This window comes from Liolophura sinensis, chromosome 7, assembly GCF_032854445.1.
Source record: "Liolophura sinensis isolate JHLJ2023 chromosome 7, CUHK_Ljap_v2, whole genome shotgun sequence".
In the NCBI taxonomy this organism is placed as follows: domain Eukaryota; kingdom Metazoa; phylum Mollusca; class Polyplacophora; order Chitonida; family Chitonidae; genus Liolophura; species Liolophura sinensis.
In genome coordinates this window covers 59,734,954-59,756,829 of record NC_088301.1, presented here as the reverse complement: position 1 = coordinate 59,756,829, position 21,876 = coordinate 59,734,954, and the positions used below count along the sequence as shown (strand labels likewise).

At 36.9% G+C, this 21,876-nt stretch overlaps 1 protein-coding gene across 2 annotated transcripts in view; it reads right to left on the bottom strand.

Annotated features, from left to right (window-relative positions):
- LOC135469608 (integrator complex subunit 13-like) overlaps positions 1-21,876 on the bottom strand; it is a 100,558-nt gene that overhangs the window by 23,077 nt on the left and 55,605 nt on the right. Inside the window, exons 1-2 of one of the 2 annotated variants that reach the window (XM_064748109.1) lie at positions 11,100-11,297; positions 8,232-8,322 (exon numbers count right to left, since the gene is read on the bottom strand). In XM_064748109.1, the coding sequence (XP_064604179.1) occupies positions 8,232-8,322; positions 11,100-11,116 (108 nt within the window). In that variant the 5' untranslated portion in view covers positions 11,117-11,297. Of the gene's footprint in view, positions 1-8,231; positions 8,323-11,099; positions 11,298-21,876 lie in introns of those variants that run through there. The other variant, XM_064748108.1, reaches the window with a different exon arrangement.

Sequence of the window (21,876 nt, the reverse complement as noted above, 5' to 3'; positions counted from 1 at the left end):
GTTCCAGCAAACAGAACTGGCCAGTTTTGCTGAGAGATTATCGTGAACAAATTCCCTCACTGATTGGTCAATTGTCCAGGGATGAAATTTACATTTTCCATTCTCTCGAATATGCAAATATAGCTTTGAAGACAGATGTATCTAAGGCCAGCTTCCAAAGGAATGGTACATTAAGCTTTGGCAACAAGAGCAGGTCAAGACAGAGTCCATAATGCTGTTTATCCCAGATGACCCCTTTGGGACAGGAAACCTCTGACGATGACCAACAACTACACTCCTATGACTATTCAGTTTTTTTTACTAAAGTTGCATGTGAGGCGGAGAAAATTTGGGGGACACAAATATGTGCTAATGAATGAAGATTACTAAACGAAAAACAGAATACAAAAAAGAAAGAGTCTCTCATGAACTCCATCTCATCCCAAATCGATGACAAACACTGTGATTAGGGCTGGTGTGTGACTTTGGTGGACCATAATACAAATTAACCTTATTCTGGCAGAACAGGTTTTGCAAACCTTTATGTTAACAGCCGCTATTACTGGGTTAGATCATGGAGTAAATCTGTGATTTCGTCACTTTCATGTCAGAATGAGTGAATTGGCCAAAGTGAAATGAAAAACGCAGAATAACATTTCTTTGTAGAGAAGTAAAATAATTTCACACCAACTTCCATCAGTAAAATGATATCTTTCTTTAACAGAATGCTGATTGTCAATGATGTAAATTTGTACAATTGTAAATGCCTGCATGAATGCATAGAAACATTCCCAATGCAAATGCCGCGGGAAATTTCTTGGAGATTCTGTTATAAAGCAGACTGTACAAGTGAGGATGGTTTTCACAACAATTTTCTGGACAAAAAAAAAGCTGCCCAATATAGCAAATAAATAGTGAACTGTAAGTGTTTCATTCAAATAGACCTGAACATGTGTATATGTGCAGATATAAATCATGTTTGTGTGGATAATACACGCTGAGCTTGTACAACAGCTAGTCTACTGTACAGCTAGTTTGATTAAATCAACTAATCAGCTATACATATACCACCCCCTGAATGCAAACAGGGTAATGATAGTTCTTTATTATTCTATTAATATATAACAATGCTGCATATGGAGCGTTTTATTGAGGTAACAGACAGGTTAAGTCTGTCAATGCATTAGCATGTGTGATAATATGGTACTGTGTTTGAACCTCACATTAACCCTTTCTATTGCCAAACCACATGGGTAGCTCCTACAGCATTTCCAGCATGCCACGCATCAAACAGCTATAATTCTGTCCCTATGGAAACAAAATAAATATCAAATCCATGTATAAGGCATGAACATTAACACACCTATTTTCTGCTGCAAGATGACCGGAAAAGGGGAGGGGTGAGTGAGGTAAAGGGGTAACACATTGAATCATAGGTGTGACTATAAAGAGACATATTGTCAAGAAATAGAGGAGGAGAGGTTCGGGCATAGGTGAAGAGAAGCATGACCAGGGTACCACTACAGTCTACATGTGCTGGAACAAGTACTAAGACTATTTCCACAAAAAAACATTTTTGTTTCCCTTGGAATGAAAATTTGTACAAATTTGGACAGATTTGGCTATACAACACACTTAATTGTGAAGTAGTCCCACTTTTACAGCCTGTCATTATAAAATAGGTGTTTATTCACACCTCAAGTTTTGTGTTGTCCTACTATCAGCTTTACAACAATGTCCAACTATATTCTACTCACAGCTGACACAGTCAATACCTTGTAAAAGAAATTTAACAAGTAAAGACCACCTCATAATGACATATTTTATAAGCAGTTCAAATCTTGTTCCATCACTCTTTGTTATTCTGCAGTTCCAAACAGCCTGACTACAGCTCCTGCATTAGATTCCTGCATTAAATCTCCTATCTTTCTTCCAGAAAAACATTCATCAACGAACAGATTTAATTTATAAATTCCCACAAAAAATTACCAAAACAGTTCTGTTTTTCTTATTAACATTTAAACAGGTCAAACATATGCTAGAGTGTTACAGTTCCATGCTGTGCTTACTCCAAACAATACGAGACCAATTTATAGTCAAATCCAGACAGACTGTTGAGATAATAGTGGACTAATCTCAATACAAGATTGAACCATACCAATTAGGCAATTGATTGATGAATACTTGTTTCAGGTATTCAAATAATCAAAGGTGTCAAATAATCAGCTTATACCATAGAACAAACAAAAAACCTTCAAAACAAAAAGTGAACTTGCATTTAGAAAAATTTGTATTAGCCACGAACTTGAATTGTGCAACTACAAGTTTCCACAAGATTGACTACACGCCCTAGCAGAACTTGGCAGAAGGAACCAGATAGCTTTCACAGACAATGTATATCACAAGTCTAAAACTCCTTATCAGTTTTCTTTCCCCACCACTATTACCATGAACCTTGTATCGGCAATGGCTCCCCCAAAAGCAACTTATCATAATTAGAAGCTAGGAAATTGCTAGATGTCAGCCAGGAGCCACTGTTCATCTATTGTCTTGTATGTCGCCACAGCCTCTAACCTCATATTGCTAAGGGCTTGCACTCAGTGCTTAGAGGTCATATCTCTGTACATATGTTATCATTGTCTACTCTTATCAGACACATCTCTTGGAATCAATATGCAGTTCTAACTATACCACCCGTCTTTTATTTCAAGCAAAAATATATAGACTCAGATCAGCTTCATATCATACACAAATGTTTCTTTTGTTGAATTTCTACCAAAAGAATAGTCATTATAGAGGTTCAATGGAATATCTTATGAAAGCGGAAATCAGCCATTACAATACTATACACACGTGTGCAATCCCTGACTAATGAGTTTCAAAATCAATTGACAGACCATAAGATATACACCAACTAAAAGCGTCTGACATGTAAGCTGTCATTTTCAGGATCTGAATTTTGTTCTGAGGGGGCATAAATTCACTTTGTGCACACAATTTTATAACATTCCAACATTATTTGGAGCATGCAGTTGTAGCATGGAAAGCAAACACAATGAAGGAAATCAATAAATATAAAAACGGCACAAAACGGGCAGGTTTTTAAACAAAGTAAGACTAAAATATTTCCAACAGCCACGTATACATGTACATGTGGCCAATTAGAATCAAGGGAATCATCAAACATGTAGAACTTGTAAGGATCTGGCTGGTTTTGAACTTGATCTGAGGGTCACAAACTGTTATAAAAAACATTCAAATATATAGAGCTGGGGCTCACTGTTCTATTCAATGAAAAAAATAGATATATGCTTAACATCTGATTAACATTTTACATTTAAGTTTACCCAGTTACCTTAAAGTGCAAAGGGATTTCCAATATAGGCTTGCGTGCTAAGTCTTACTTCTGCTTCCTCACTAGGCAGTTTGAGCTATGGACGTCTAAAATTGCAACTGGCAACAGCGTCCGAAAGCTAGACCATCAAAATCCTCCCTAGAGTACATTAAAACACTATTTCATGCGATCATAATATGATTGCATTCATGGTTTGCCCTGGAAAAGTCAATAAAATGGATGTATTAAACAGGTCAAGGAGAAGTTATATACATATACAGGTATTTTGGATCGATAACCAATCTACTAAAACTATATTTCCTAAAAAACTGTTCAACAAAGAATAAAAAATTAGTCATAGATCAGTATGCTTTTCACATTAAATACTGTAATTTCATGAAAATTTAGTTAATAAATAGTTTGCTTGTATTAAGCCACATAACGAACAATGTGTAGATCCGTCAATTTTTAACATTTCATGTTAACCCTGAACGCTGGTGATACCAATTCTTACCTGCACTCATTTTAGGGAAATGGGTAAATAGAAAGTGGCAAGTGGGCCGTGTGTTAATTAATCCTTAAATAAAATATTCTACTGAAAAACTCCTTTGGCTCTTAAACTACTTTCATTCATTAAGGCACATGTGTTTTATTCACAGCTGTGCTAAATCAAAATATTTTTTCTAGGAGGTGCATCTTAATTCTTTTTAAACTCCCTGTGAAACAGATAACACAATCTTCATGATCAAAACAGTACTGGTTTTAGGCAATCTTCTCATGTTAAGAAATGTGGGAAATCTCTATACAAATCAGCAAATAACCTTAGACATTTTAGTGCCAAACAAAGCGATGTGACAGCATGTAATTTACGGAAACAGGAAAACGGATGCTACAAGGTCAGGGTACAATAATTTGTTATGTTATTTTACAAATAATCATACTATAGTTATACTGTAACATATAAAACCTAAACCGAGTGTTCCAATATGCACCCCTGCATTTCTGATCATTTCTAATCAATGGTGATGATAACTGTCACTAATGACCATAGTGCTAATGCTTCATAAAAGAAATAACAACGACCTAAGACCTGGTAATGAAGTTGTAGGCCTGGTAATTACATTATAGGCCAGGCAATGAAGGTGAAGGCCTAGTAATGAAGGTGAAGGCTTAGTAATGAAAGTGAAGGCCTCGTAATGAAGTTGTAGGCATGGTAATGAAATTGTAGGCCTGGCAATGAAGTTGTAGGCCTGGTAATTACATTATAGGCCAGGCAATGAAGGTGAAGGCCTAGTAATGAAGGTGAAGGCTTAGTAATGAAAGTGAAGGCCTCGTAATGAAGTTGTAGGCATGGTAATGAAATTGTAGGCCTGGCAATGAAGTTGTAGGCCTGGTAATGAAGTAGTGGGCCTGGTAATGAAGTTGTGGGCATTTAGTTGGTAATGAAGTTGTAGTCCTATAGCTGCTAATGAAGTTGTAGGCCTTTAGCTGGAGCATGTGACGTTGTAGGCCTATAGATTGTACTGTAGGACTATAGCTTGTGATGAAGTTGTAGGCCTATAGCTCGTATTGTAGACCTATAGCTTGTATTGTAGGCCTATAGCCTGAGATGAAGTTGTAGGCCTATAGCTTGTAATGAAGTTATAGGCCCCCAGCTTGTATTGTAGGCCTATAGCTTGAGATGAAGTTGTAGGCCGATACCTTGTAATGAAGTTGTAGGCCTACAGCTTGTATTGTAGGCCTACAGCTTGTGATGAGATTGTAGGCCTACAGATTGTACTGTAGGCATATAGCTTGTGATGAAGTTGTAGGCCTATAGCTCGTATTATAGGCCTATACCTTGTATTGTAGGCCTATAGCTTGAGATGAAGTTGTAGGCCTACAGTTTGTAATGAAATTGTAGGCCTACAGCTTGTATTGTAGGCCTATAGCTTGTGATGAGGTTGTAGGCCTATAGCTTGTATTGTAGGCCTATAGTCTGTGATGAAGTTGTAGGCCTATAGCTTGTATTGTAGGCCTATAGCTTGTGATGAGGTTGTAGGCCTATAGCTTGTATTGTAGGCCTATAGCTTGTATTGTAGGCATATAGCTTGTGATAAGGTTGTAGGCCTATAGCTGTTATTGTTGGCCTATAGTCTGTGATGAAGTTGTACGCCTATAGCTTGTATTGTAGGCCTACAGTTTGTGATGAGGTTGTAGGCCTATAGCTTGTATTGTAGGCCTATAGTCTGTGATGAAGTTGTAGGCCTATAGCTTGTATTGTAGGCCTATAGCTTGTGATGAGGTTGTAGGCCTATAGCTTGTATTGTAGGCCTATAGTCTGTGATGAAGTTGTAGGCCTATAGCTTGTATTGTAGGCCTATAGTCTGTGATGAAGTTGTAGGCCTATAGCTTGTATTGTAGGCCTACAGTTTGTGATGAGGTTGTAGGCCTATAGCTTGTATTGTAGGCCTATAGTCTGTGATGAAGTTGTAGGCCTATAGCTTGTATTGTAGGCCTATAGTCTGTAATGAAGTTGTAGGTTAAATATTGTTGTATTTAGATAAATGATCTTGGTGAGACTGACAAAGTAACAATTGTCTAAATAATTATGATCAGTGACTCCTCTACTCAGAAATATAAAGTATTTTCAGCCTTATTAAACCTGTTTCCATGAGCATCAAATTCTAAAAACATCTTCACAAGAAATATGTCTCATTTCATAACACGCTTTGTAAAATGCCTACAGCTGATGCAAATGACATGATGACTGCAAGGCTACAGGGGCACATATTGAGAGAAACATGACAATGGGTACCATGGTAACAGCGCATTATGTGTCTCGTAGAAAGAGCTTCTAACGAGGGTTACCTCATGTAACTCAGCCAGCTTATGATGTTTATACAGATACCTACAGAAAACAGCAATTCCCACGACACAGAGGTTATTACCAGTGTCTACTGCCTCCTTGTACCATGGCAATGTTAGACCACTGAGGCCTGACCAGATTACAAGGCTTCTTTCTAGTACTCTTCAACCACTGCACATGAACAAGACACACTAATTTCTGGCTATCTCAGATATAAAGCTTCATTCCGCATTACCACAATGCAACAAAACACTGCATCTGAATTACATGAAAACCATAAACATCACACTAAAAAGATGCCATTGGCAATTATTTTTCAGACCATGCTGATTATTATTGGGTGCCACATCCAAGTTTAGAAATTGTGCAAGTTTTAATGATCGGCTTTCAGCACTCTCAGCGATTTGATCAAAATTACATGTGAACAGTTATCTCTGGACAGACATTCTTCAAAACACATCTGAAATCATGTAACCTACATCAATCTGGAAGAACCTTGGAAAATGAGCTCATTTCAAATGAACGCATGAGATAAGCCTCAGTAAACAATCATATCCTGTTCTGCCATCTGAAATAATCAGGGCTAAAGCAACATGTTGTCAACAAGTAACAGCATTGTAAAGATTAAGCACTGTAAAAATTTTGATGCTTTATTTCATGTTAACCAATCCATTTTTTCCTTCATGAACAAAAAGTTCAAATGTGAAATTACAATAATTATCACCTGTAAGATTCTTTACAGTGCCTCTACCGTTATATAAAAACCTTACAAAACTGAACAAAACAAAAATATCCTTGAGATTGTGAATACATAATCCTCATGAAATGGAGGATTACCCCGTGTAATCTGTATCATAAACACCTAGATCATACCATGAGGTATGCAAGACTTTCCATGGAATGTGATAAAAGTCTGTTATCAAAAATACTGCCCAAAGCAAAGAAAAACAAAGTGTGGAAAAATGCAGGACCAGACATTTAAAATGTAAAAAAAAAAAACTAAGCATACAGTTCTGCCCAACCAATGCTTTGTGTGAACATTCCTCCATAAAATCAACCTCTTGGTGCAAATATAGTTATCCAATAACCAAAATTAATTTTTTCATAACCAAAAATGTGTGGTTACATTTAGGACAATTAGGAATTTCCTGAAGAGCCTGAAATATTCTCAGTTCTATAAACACACCTTTACAAACTAACACTAACATTCAAAACACTTTTATGAGAATATTTCTGAAACTGAACACACTAATTAAAAAAATCCACAAAACAAATAAACAGCCTGAGCCTACACCTGCTGCCCAGATAATCAAAGTTCAATACTAAAACATGGACCTGGGTTGTGCTGGCAGAACATCTACTTTCTTAAAAATCTGACAACTTAGACATTTTCAGAAATGAAAGATACTGATCAGCCTGTTTATATAAGTTCTTGAATAACTTGGTTAACAATTTACGACCACTGATTACATTTCCAGTGTATCATTTATGAAAAGGATGCATCAAATGACAAGTAGATAGGGGGTTAATGTCACACCCAGTTATACATGGGAAGGTCTTTCAACAGCAAGCGAATCACTGTGGGTAATTACCTGGGCTCTTTCTGGTTTCCTTCCAACATAATCTTGGTCACAGTTGAATAAGTGAAATAACCTTGAGTGCAGCGTAAAACTCCAATTATAAATACATAAATCAACCCCGTTCCATTGCTAATGGCTTCACTAAAACCATCAATCATAGACAGCCAAATATTATCAAGGAGACAGCAGATGTTTTTAGGCCTGCTTTTTTATATTTCAAAAATCAACAAGCAGCCTTATATCTTGATGGTATATTAGAATAAAAATAAAAAAGTTGCTTGTGGTGTTCAAATCACATAGATAACATACTTGTAGAGTGACAAAATTCCTCCCATGTTTTAGAATGAGGGCTGCAATTTCCTAAATATCTTCAATACTTCTGGTAAAATATGTCACAAGTCAACAAGCATTCTGAAGGCAGATAACATTGCATGAACAAGCAACACTTACAGGACTGTCTACAAACAAACATAAAATGTGACACACCCACCTCTTTTTTCCCTTTGCTTGCCATCTTGGTTTCTTCACCTACTGGCATAACATGTATAAGTATCAGCTCACAATGGTCTATTGGCAACAAACTGCAAAAACACAACATAAATTCATTTAATCTATACCGCTGTAACAATGTCATAAAACTTTCTGTAAGGTTTACGGTGTTTAATATGTGCAATTTTCAAAGCATTATGCTGTGAACTGATATTCCTTTACCTGGAACTTTGCCAATCCCGTCAATATTACAGGTACTTGTGAAAAATCAATTCTTTGTGTGAATGTAGTGGTTCCCTATGTAATATACACACAAAAAGGATTGTGGTGATTGCAATAGTATGGAATTAGACATTAAAGTAATAACTGGTACATGCATGTACATGTACCTGTATGCTGAATGTTATTTAATGAACAGTGCATTGAATGTTTATGCAAATAGGACTTAAAGTGTCAATTAGAGACACTGAATGACTTTGGCCACACATTTATCCTTCACTTCCGCAGTTAAAAATTGGTGATTAGAGCCTTAACTCTGTGTAACGTTTATATGACCTAGGCTGTTCATGCCTCAAGAAGAGGGGATTAAACCACAAAAGGCCCCTGCCAGACGCGTGATAGCAAGGGGAATGGCCAGAACAGACCTGATTTCAGGAGGAATCACTCTGAGGGCAAGCGAAAAGCTAAGATTTGGCAGTATTAGGCATTGTAAGGTAACAATGAATTGGGGCTGATTGATACGTTCATACCAGAAATTATCAGTCACTGGCCTGTGTGCATATGATACTCTGAAGTTGACATAACAGCTTAGTAAAACCTGCAAAACGGACCACTTCGTGGGCTGCTGGCCACGACCTGACATGTTGATCCATGGTATATATGAGCATGGTTTAAAAGAACATAAATCTCCCGTTCACTTAGCACTTGGCCTTTTCCAATGCGTCTCCAATGAGGTAAAGTCTTGTCATCAATTCAATTTAACAGCTTTCCACGAAGACATATTGGCCTAGCTATCTGACCAAAGTTCCCCAGGCCAGTAAAAACGTATGGCAAGCTCCACTTTGGTCACCAGGAAGTCTGTATATACCCCTATCTATGCAGCAGACTCTTAGACAGTCGGCATCACCTGACAGCTTTACATGCCAGCAGTATAAACATTTCAGTCAGAATCTAGTAATCAGAGTGATATACAACCACATCCTTATATACAACCAATAAGCCGTACAATTTACCTTACCATAACCCCAGAAAGCCTCCTAAGAATCAACATAACACAAGCACACCTCTAGCTACTATAACCTTTCATTTTATGGAATTTTTAATCACCACGCAGCATGAACTGCATGCATGGGTGATTGTTTGATAAAAAAGTCATGTTAAGTTACCTGTGACATACATATTTCTTTTGATGTTTAATACACCAACTTAGTACAGCAAAGAGATTAGACAGTGAAAACCACCAAAAAATTATAGGTTATGTCCTGTATGACATCATGTGAAAGCTAGTGACTGACGTTCTACTGGCTACAATAGTTTCTTTTAGAGTTTTTGAAGTACTATAATGCACATGTTGAAAAAAGTATAATGTCATCAAATTAGAATAAAAAAAACACACTACACTGCATAGTTCCACTGATTCCCACAATTTCTCACATAGGTATCACATCTCAAAGTTGGTAATTCTATATCCATTCTATCTTTTGAGTTATTACACTAATAAGACTGCTGAACCCAAGGATGTATGATCACAAAAATATCAAATACTTGACCTTTCGGGATATTAGGTGAAAACAACTGCTGCCATTTAGTCATTATTAAAATAGCATAGTCCTTCAACATTTATATAAACCTTGTGAAGTAAAGTAGTGATGTTGCCCAGTATCAGGGACACTTTACTATGGGATTCTTTAAAGCACTGTTCACATATCCTTGCTCAATGTGTTACGGTCACCCAATGAATAATGCCATAAGCTTGAGAAGAGAGTAGAAATAGAGCCTAGTATCAAACACTCAAGTCTGGCAAGAAACTTGTGAATTCTCGCCTATCAGGCCAAAGAAAGGGGAGAGATTTACAACACTTCCACCAGATGGTACAATAAATGTGCAGCACTTTTTTGCAAGGGTGAATGCAACAAACAGCGTAAACAGGCACATTAAGGAATAAAGAATGGTTCTCTTAATACAGGAAATGCATCCAGCAAAAAGGTGGGTTATTATGAGGGTAGTTAGTTCTCCGGCCCAGCGCATAACGACACCGGGGACTCTCAACGGAACTCTTACATAGCTAACAGCTCAAATCCATCAGCCTCAATGGGTCTGTAATCCTCCAAATACCCCGACCTTTGCTCTCGGGAATGTCTAGCAGCCAATGATCTCCTCAAACAGGACACAGCTACAACAATGCCATGCTTTTCATTTATCTGAACCACTCAGCTTCCACCTGGATTTTCAAGACAATTTCTATCAAAGTCTACCACATGTTCAAAGCTGCTGCAGGAAGTAAAATGATGCAAATCTGATGGCCTGGCCCAGCCTATTGTCACATTCTTTTCTACTACATAACTACTGATTACCTGCACAGAATCAATCTGGTGATAGCATGTAGGCCTTGCCTGGAGACTAGCTCACTTCCTTGAAGTCTTATATATATATATACATCCTCAAATAAATGGTTTACTACAGGGCTAAAGTAAAAGCTGTGTCATTTGGATTGGTTTCAAAGCTTCTAATAGTAAATCAAAGAATATTATACTTCAGATTAAATAGTCACGAATCCCTGATTCAGGAGAGAGAAACAGATTTCTTAATACATTACTACAGTCTTTGCATTTATCTCTGAAAAAAAACATTTTTTTATTTGCTTTTTTACCCTTTTCTGACTTGCATGTCTATTCTGTTGTTGGCTGAATATTTTAGCAATTAATTCCCCTGAGAACTTCATCATCTAAGCCAACTTCAAAGTTCCGTGATGAGTATTTTTCCCGCACGGTTGCCAAATGTGCATGTCTTTCCTCCCAAATCAATTCAACTGCCACATCAGAGAGGGCATGAAGGCTGAAAGGTGGTGGTTTATCGTAGGATTTGGTCTGTGCACACCAGCCAAGCAAGGAAAATTACTTATGCCCCATGATCATTCCTTTGATAGGTGACAGATTGTGTTTAGGTCTTGGGTCATAACTATCCAAACATTTCAGGAAAACTATCAGACTATTCCTGTCCGCCACAGGAATGTTACATGTAGGTTCATCTGTGCAAATTTCATGGCTACAGTGTAATTGTATATATATAACACATACCACAATTATCCACAAGCAGACTGTTACATGGATATCTGCAGTAATGCCTCCTGCTTTAGTTTAAATTCAGAGTCAGAATATCCCTATATTTGTTGCCCACAGGCCTCAATCATTTTGTGGACTTTTAAGAAAACATGGCTGACACAGCCATAAATCTACATGAAAATAAAATGATCCCCCAATTGCTGGTAATCTATCTCAGTCCACAACCATGATCTGATGACCGAATCTATGGATGCTTAGCTGTATTAATAGAGATGGAACCGTATGGGTAGGCCGTTTACACCTTAGCAAAAGTGACCAGAACTCCATGGAAGAACCACAGAAATCAGGAAGCAAGGCCAATGGGGAGTCCAAAGGGTGAAGCTGATTTTCTCAATTTCATCCATAATTGGATGTGGTTTGCAGAGTGTAACTTGATTATCGCCACGAAATGATGTTGATAAAATTTGTCCACAAGGCCATTTTGTGGGTGTGGGACATTGGTAATGGCCTAATGCTTCTCAACTATTCTACTTCTGATCGTTTCTGACATCCTTATCAGCCCGTTGGCCAGGATCTCCCCAACTATATACCATGTAGCATTAGCCAGCAGGGCAGTGGTCAATGCCCTGCTCTGGAGGTGTACATTTCTGCGTCGTCATTGGATAGCTCCATGTCTACCTCGGTTCAGCACTTCAAGCATGAGTAGTCTTCCCCTGGGGCACTGATGTCAAGGACATACCCAACTCCCCTCAATGATAAGGTTACATGTGAGGGAACTCATATCTGTTCCAGGTCTTTAGTGAGAATACATGGTTACCTGAGGAGACGTTTCACCTTGAATAAGAGAATGACAATTCCTCACGCACATGTATAATTAACCTAGCTATCATCAGTCATTTTGAAAGTCAGTGACAAAGGCTGAAAACAACAGCAATGTTAAATTCAAAATCCTTTTAGTTTGACAAAAAACAAATTTTTGCTCCAAAAATTAACATCTGATTAATTAGTATTAACCACGGGGAAAAAAAGAAAAAAAATACACAACACACACCAAATCAATGAGAAAATCAAATGTCTTCAAAGAATATACAGAGGCTTTCTTCAAGAACTCAATCAGAAAATGATTCCAAACATAATATGTAGCAAAAGGCTTCAAAACCCATTTATCAACAAACACTGCCGTTAAAAATACTAATCACAATTAACAATATCTGACAAAGTATCAGACTGACACTGACACTGCACAACATAATCTCATTAATTTTGAACAGATTGCAAACATATTTGAGAAGAATCAGATGCACCACAAAAATGCAGAAAAAATTATTAGCCTCATTTAGATGTTATCCAGCATGGTGATCAAGGTAATTTGTAACAAATAATCTGAGACAAAATTACTGGAAGATTTTTCTTTCGTATTATTTGTTTACTTCTGACTATCAAAACAATGCGTGTTTTCTGTCTGTGTCAGGGTCTGCAAATCTTGGGAAGTAGGTCAAACACACAAGTAATACTACTTTTTGTTTCTGTCTGTGCTTAAGTCCAGCTACAGTATGCAAATCTTGGGAAATGTATGTGAATCAGATTATCTAACTGGGTGTGGAGAATTGCATTACACAGATCTGTACATAAAAACCTAACAACTCTTCACACACATAACCAACCAAGGAGACCTGGAAGTGAGCTAGTCAAAAAATGACAAATACTAGTAGAGAGACAGTGACAGACAGACTGGCCTTAAAGGGTCTGCAGAGGCAGGACAAATGGAGAGAACAGGGCTGTGCTTGTCGACACTTTAACTGGAAATGGAACATTCAATATTAACTCCCTTAACTTTTATGGACGGCCAAATCCAATAAGTGCAACTTTCAGGCGCTAAAAACTTCTTGACATTTCCTGTGCCCTGTCAGAGGAAAAACGAACAGCATCACGGCCTCTGCCTAACGACCAGGAATTAGTATTCTCCTCCGCCTCTCTTTGCAAGCCATGTTGTGAGAAGAAATCCGAAAGTCGCATCATCTCACGCTGTCGATGAGGGCACAGAAACTAGAAAAACCGATCCAGGAAAACAGCATAATAGGCTGGGGGTGTGGAAAGGGCATAAAGTTTTTGCTACTGGTATTGAAGATAAAGTGTTTATGGTCTTATTCATGATGATGGGTCAACAAAATTAGGCTGGCAGTTTCTAAAGCTGTCCCTTACACCATTAGCGATGTCAGCAGAGCCGGGGTTTCCTTTATATGACATTGCATAACCTCTGAATCACACAGGAAGTGCTATTTGTCCAAGACGTTTAACCTCCCTGTATCAGATGCTAATTCCCCCTATTAAAGGGCAGGAATTTTCAATGGGAAGAACAGTCAATTCACCATTTATATGTACAGTCACACCAATGTTAAACATCGGGTGCAATGATAACTGCTTGCTGATCCAATCGGACAATCAAAAAGATACACAAAGTTAAACTTGGACAAACTGACATCAGGTAAACTGACATTGAACTAGAAATATGTTAATTGTAGTCTACTTGTTATTTACTTGTATACTGATCTCTTCACAGAGCAGTTTGTCTAAATTCTTACCATGGCAGATGAATATTTCTCTCTGGTTTGGTGTGCCATACAACATCCAAAGTATAATAAATATCACTCCTAGCCCTAAAGTGATAGTCAGTCAATCTATAGTTCAGTCACTGATTGAAAGTTATTTCAATACATGGAGTTACTCTATTTTGTGCTGTGAGATCTGTGCAACCACAGGATACTACATGAATAGGTACTCTATTTTAAATTATTTTAGCACACGAATACTGGATTTTCAACAATTTATTTAGGGCTAATTCCCTATTTGTTGTATACTGTGAAATTGACAATAAGTTCTGGGAAAAATTTTAATGCATCTAGGTGGTTAATTCAGGGCATAATTAACTCAGTATCATTTCTCCAATGAAAACTAAAAAAACATGTAATTCCTATGGGGATAATGGCTGTTAACAGATGCTGATTCTGGATAAGATGACAGCCGATATGAACACAGATATGTGTGAGGTTTCAAGAAATGAACGTGTAACAGGTGTGAGGTTTGGAGAAAAGAAGTTGTAATATGTGTGGTTTCACCAATAGATCTCCTAATAATGTAAAATTTCAACCCAAAAAATCAAGATGTGTGTGAGGTTTCAAGAAACGAACTTGATACATGTGTGGTTTCAAGAAAAAAACTTGTAATATTTTGAGGTCTCAAAAAAGAGCCTGTGAAGTTTTAGTGAGGTTTCCTGAAAAGAACTTGTAACATTGTAAAGTTTCAAGAAAAGAACTCATGTGATAAGTTTAAAAAAATGATAATAGATGTGAAGTTCTAAGAAAAGAACTCGCAAACTAAAGTTATGATACAAAAAGAGGTGAAATGAACCCCTATGACTTTAATGTAAGAATACAAATCCATAATTATATACTTTTAATATTTTGTCTTGCTAAAGCAAAACATTTCTGTGAATAAAGAAATGCTGGTCAGCATATATAAAGAGAAATTTGTTTTGATTTTGCGATCCCACCCATCAATAAAAACAAAACAGCTTAACAGATCAAAGAAATGAGAAAAGCAGTCTCATAAATTTTAAAGAACTCTCGCTTTGTTACATGTGCTCTGAGAAGCTAGATGATGCCATGGGTCCCTGTTGTCTACCCAGCAGTATATAGCCACAGTCATTTGGTCAGTATCAGCCAAGAGATTAGAGGGCCATGGCAGCTTATCCCGTCTCAAATTCTAATCCTATCCATTAGGATTCAGCCAGCAGTTTAGTTAGGTGCAAACATCAGACTCTTACAATAAGCATCAATTAGGTTAGATCCAGACAGACTCTCTCCACCAGTCTCCTACAAAAATTCTGATTGACAAACCCATTGAAGCCGCCTTGGAACCTGCCAAGTTTATCTGCGCGATAATAGGCAGTCTGATGTGACTAATAAACTAGAGTGTTAAGCACAAGCAGATCAGGCTAACAATGTTTTCACAGACACTTTATAAAGGCCAGGAAAAAACTCGCCAAAGGGACAACAAAGTCAAAGCCATTTCAGGGATTACATAATTTTATATATACTAAGTAATATTTCACGGACATGTTTTACAAACTTTCAAATAATTACAACCACATTCTAACATGTGTACAAAATTCATATCAATGCTGACTTCCATCTTTTCATTTATAAATGCAATTAATGCATCTTTAATAACACAATCGTACGCTCTGACTGTTTTTCACGTTTTTCATGATTCCAATATTTATGCCTCTTTAGAATATGGTTAACTCTAGTTCCTCATTTGCCCAGACGTATCTGACAAGAAATGGGGCCTGCAAGTCGCTAAATGTACGTCACACACATTGATGTTTACCACATAATTTTTTAACTGCAAATCAAGACAACAGCATATGTACACTGCATGGATAGCAATACTGTGTCCATCTGCTACAATTTATCTAATACAGTGTTTATGCTTTATATATATATATATATATATATATATATATATAATATATAATATATATATATATATATGTATGTATGTACACCTTGTGATTTGCTCTGAATGAAAATGATTCCCTCTAAAAAGTGTATCAGATCAATGTATTCTGGCAAGAGCTATCTGCATACTTGGGGGAAAGACGCATGGATATAATCCAATAATGCCCTAAAATTACTTTCACTTTCACTTATACATATTTATTAACGGATCGGTGTTACTGCCAAGGGTAAAAGTGATAAATTATTATTGATTATACTACAGGAGTTGGGACAAGACTTCTGCTGACAGTAAGCAGTATGGTGTTAGTGTTCAGCAAGTTGTAGACCCACAGGGTGCAAAACCAATCATGTACAAATGCATTACAGTAATGTACATCTGTGAGGCAACACATCCTCTGTATGATCCAGCAGTAAGCAACATGCGTGCTTCAGCTCCAAGCCACAGCCATGCTTCAGCTCCAAGCCACAGCCATGCTTCAGCTCCAAGCCACAGCCATGCTTCAGCTCCAAGCCACAGCCATGCTTCAGCTCCAAGCCACAGCCATGCTTCAGCTTCAAGGCACATGTATGTTTCAGCTCTTTTAAAAGCCACAAGCGTGCTTCAGCTCCAAGCCACAGCCATGCTTCAGCTTCAAGGCACATGTATGTTTCAGCTCTTTTAAAAGCCACAAGCGTGCTTCAGCTCCAAGCCACAGCCATGCTTCAGCTCCAAGCCACAAGCACGTTTCAGCTCTCTTAAAAGCCACAAGCATGCTTCAGCTCCAAGCCACAGCCATGCTTCAGCTTCAAGGCACATGTATCTTTCAGCTCTTTTAAAAGCCACAAGCATGCTTCAGCTCCAAGCCACAGCCATGCTTCAGCTTCAAGGTACATGTATGTTTCAGCTCTCTTAAAAGCCACAAGCATGCTTCAGCTCCAAGCCACAGCCATGCTTCAGCTTCAAGGCACATGTATGTTTCAGCTCTCTTAAAAGCCACAAACATGCTTCAGCTATAAACCACTTGTATGCTTCAGCTCCAACTCACAAGCATGCTTCAGCACCAAGCCACAAGCATGTTTCAGCTCCAAGCCACAAGCATGTTTCAGCTCCAAGCCACAAGCATGTTTCAGCTCCAAGCCACAAGCACGTTTCGGATCCAAGCCACAAGCATGTTTCAGCTCCAAGCCACAACCATGTTTCAGATCCAAACCACAAGCATGTTTCAGCTCCAAGCCACAAGCACATTTCAGCTCCAAGCCACAAGCATGTTTCAGCTCCAAGCCACACGCATGTTTCAGATCCAAACCACAAGCATGTTTCAGCTCCAAGCCACAAGCACGTTTCAGCTCCAAGCCACAAGCATGTTTCAGCTCCAAGCCACAATAATGTTTCAGCTTCAAGCCACAAGCATATTTCAGCTCCAAGCCACAAGCATGTTTCAGATCCAAACCACATCCATGCTCAGCTCCAAACCACACGCACCCAGACAGACAGGGTGATTCCAGTATACCTTAACTGCGTGGAAAAAATATAATACAATAATATATGACTGTAAGACACACATGTCATGTCTTTTCTAATACACTCCATTATAACCACAGAAATATTCGGACTTCACCTTTCCCATCTTCATACAGTCTAGACTGCAAGTTTCTTACCTACCATCTGAACTGAAGGTAAAAACAATTTTCTTTACTTCATTTCTACCAACACTTGATTATGGAAAAAAACCTTTATTAGCAGATTCAAAGAACTCATTTACACGTGTATGAGCATACCACTACATACTATTTTCTTCAAGTAACCGTATGTTAACTGATGCTAATTCTTTTACTAAAACTTCAGACAGTAATCCATCCATATCTGGCTATTACCTCAATTATATAAATCTGCCTACATTTCTGATTAGAAGACTTGGAATGATAAATAAAAAAGATCATTTCAAAGGTATCAACTTTGTCAACATGCACACAAACACAACTGCCATTATCAAGGAGAGGAAAACCAACAATTATTACTATTATAATGTCACTCAGATAATACTCTCCATGTTGTTGTCTTTCAAAACTGATAAAACATAAAAACACAAAAAAAGATATTTGAGCAAATAGTGCAGAATACTGTTGTACGTAGAAATTTGGCTTAAAACAACTACACAAGTTTGTATTGAAATGTGTCAGTAGATTTTCCAGAGAAGACCTTTACTTTACAGATAATGATATATTAAAGGGGGTTGTCTGAAGACCAAGCAGATTTTATGTGCATATGAAATCTGCCTTCACTGGAATGAAGCCAGAAGTAACTAATGCAATGGGACCCATAAAGATAAGCAAAGACAATCTGATATGGGACAGTTTTATTGGGTGCATGGTCATTTTGTGTCTAGGGAGACAAACTGGTTCCCGTTCATCATAAGAGAAGGGTAATACAGGGAGCAGTCAAATGGAGCTCCACAATGCATTACCCCTCTGGCAGTAGAGATTTAAGGGCTCCTGCTCTTCCTATATAACAGCCAAGCCATTCTGCCCAATTTAGAAATCTGACTGCATTAAATCTGGACAAATTATGCTATATATGATTTAGCATATTCTCCCCATCAGGAAATGATCTTCCAGAGCTTTGTACTAGGACGAATAGTCTCAGCAGGCCTCGACACCAATTAATCCTAAAACTTCTTCCTAATTTAGACATGGTCTGAGGGGCAATAATCCAGCGGGTAGAAATTATAAAAATGAAAGTCTTAAGGACGCTATAAAGGGTGAAAAATTTTCACAGGTTAAACAACAATGTACGAAAAGTGCAACAAAGGCAGAAGTTTGAAATGATAAACAAGCATGCTAAGTGCAGAGTTCTGAAAACCTTTCTTGTTCATCTATTCATATTTAAGACTTTACTGAAAGATGGCCACAGAAATTTTTTTAGAAATATTCTTCTTTGGGCAATAAATTCTAGGTAAAAGAAATGAACATAAGAATAAATTTAAGGTATTCTGTATGGCAGTTTCAAGTTTTAATAATATTTATGATCACACTTAAAAAAGGGGAAAGAAATTTCATCATCAAGTTTCCATGAAGGACTTTCCATGTCAAGTTTTAATTATCCCTTTACTTGAACTAAAATATTATTAATATATATTTTGAATAAATATTTATTCACACCTATAATAAAAGGTGATATTAATTTAGTGTAGGCAGTAAACATTTGACATAAGTGTTTTTTAAATGTTGCCCAACAATATGCAATATCATAAAAACTGGTAAAAAAAAAAACATAATTACACTCATATGCCCATAACAGATATTGTTTCAGTTGAGATATAAATGGAGATAGTGACTGGATTTGTATTAATTCAGTCGGTAAGGTATTCCACAAAAATGGTCCTGCTACTGTAGTAGAATGTAAGGGGCCCAAATGGTTAAGTGGAGAAAACACTTGTAATTCTAGGGGCCTGATACAAGTGGACTCGTATTCATATTTAATATACAAAAATGTTGTGAAAACTCTTAATGAAAAGATGATAATCATAGAGGCCATTTCCAAACAGTTGTATTTGGATCATTGCTTAACCTTCACTAATATCAGTAGTTTTAAATCTCGATTTACACAATGGTTTAGTGTGGGCCAGCATTCCAGACATGTAGATGTAGCCATAAACTGTACGATTTTCAATTACCAACAGTATCTGATCAGTTATATACATATTCCCCCATATGAACTTTCAATATGACAAGTAATAATGTAGTATACTTGTTATGTCAGATTTTGATAGGGCCTAACTCTCCAATATTATGAGATATGCTTTTAGAAATTTCTTTTTATATTGTACTTATAATGCTACTGAAATAAACGCTGACCACTTGTTGAATCGATGTCTCATTTTTTGCTATTTCGAGAATGTATGATTTACTTTTCCTGCTTGGGCAGACTACCATATAATTTGTTTTAGCTATGTTTATTTTTCATGATAACCAAACGCATAGTTTCAATATGTCCATTTCATTTGCACTAGAGCTTTTCTGGGGTTGTTTTTTATCATCTACAAATAGCAAGAGATGTGTGACTTTACCATGTGTGTTATTTTAATATATTATACGGACAATTTGTCCTAAAATAGACTATTGAGGAACTCCATGGGTAATTTCCTACGAGGGAAGACAGCATGTTGTTATAGTTCACTGATTGAAATCCAGGGCATAGACAGCTTCTCAACCACTTATTTAATACGCTCTGAAAATCATGATTGACCAATTTCTCACAAATTGCTAATACAACCAAAAATGCTTAGTGTCCTACGCTAAAGACAAACAGATTAATACACAAAATTGAATGTTCCCCCAAAAATAATTAATTTTACTAACCACTCCTTTCTTTGCAGCACTGCTAAAGCAAAGAAGATCAGACACTGATATATGATACAGTATCAGTGTAATTATAACTGCTTTCAAACAATAATAAAAACACTAAAAAAAGACAAGATACTGATGTAGAATGGCAGACGGGCTACAGTGTTTAACTACCTGGTTAATAAAAAGATGTTTTGATATCATCAAAACCAGCTGTACTGTTTTTTAAATGTAGGTGAATATATTTTTATCTGTGGAACATGGGTTGAACATGGTAAGGTTTATCAAACCACTGTCTGTAATGTGGCCACTGTGTCAAAATAATCATTAAAACCTTCTTGAGGTCGAAATGTGTTGGATGTTATAATATTTTTACAGCAAATGAAATTGGCAATTGTGAAGATTTCCGTCTATTCATCAGTTCACTGATCATTCTCCAAGTTCTCATCGTGTTGTTGTTGTAGTCAAATTTTTTTCGCATTCTTTGCACTTGGCCAGACTTAACATGTAATTATACTTCAAGATGAAAGCTGCAAGCCCATTATTCTTGATTGGAATATTAAAACTATTCATTCAGGACAGTGTATTTTTGTGATTTTTCTCGAAAACTGCAAGTCAGTTTGTAACAACATTCTTGCAGATAATTATCTTCAAACACCACACAAGAACTAATGTACCATTCCTTCTGAAATATAATATGCAAGTGAATCAAAATAGTCACATGAAGTTTAAAAGAAATCCAATAAAAAATTGGTTTAAAATAAGACATTATAAAAAGTTTTGAATTTTGCTATAGCTTTGATGTAGGAGCCAATGATTCTGAATCTGCTTTTGTCTACATTTGTAACTTTTTGAGATATATTCTGTAAAAAAAAAACAATTTTAGATCTACAATTACTAGATTTTCACTAAAGATGTTTAAACATTTCTGAAATTTCTGAACAGCACATTCAGTTAACCTAGACTTGCCTCAATTATATCAGAGACCAACTTTAGGCGTGATTAATGTGCTGTTTAATTTGATGCTTGAGACAAAACTACATCTGTTGGAATGGTCAATTTCAGGGCTTCACTAAAAGTATAATTTTATCAAAACACAAAATAATGTAATCTGAATCTGCTTGGATATACACCTTGCAAACATGCGAAGAGGTTGAAGAATTACAGTAGAGGGTAACTAAACAATTACACACTCTTGAACTACGTAGTTAATCGGCTCTGATTTCCCCAAGCAGACTATGCATCCAGATATACCGGCATCACAGTGTTGATGAATGACTATTACAAACACTTCATGTTGCAAACTGCTTTGTACTGATGTAACTGAAGAATAAGCTGAAAATCAATTGTGCACAAAATGCTTAGAAGCTTAGAATTATTTCACAACAGCAACTTTCTTAAAATAATTACATTATTTCTTTTCAATAAAATATGAATGGTGAGTTAACAAAATCACATGTAGTGCAAACGTCTTTATATTCACCTGTTGTTCTTGGAAGGATAATATGTAGATGGACACGTC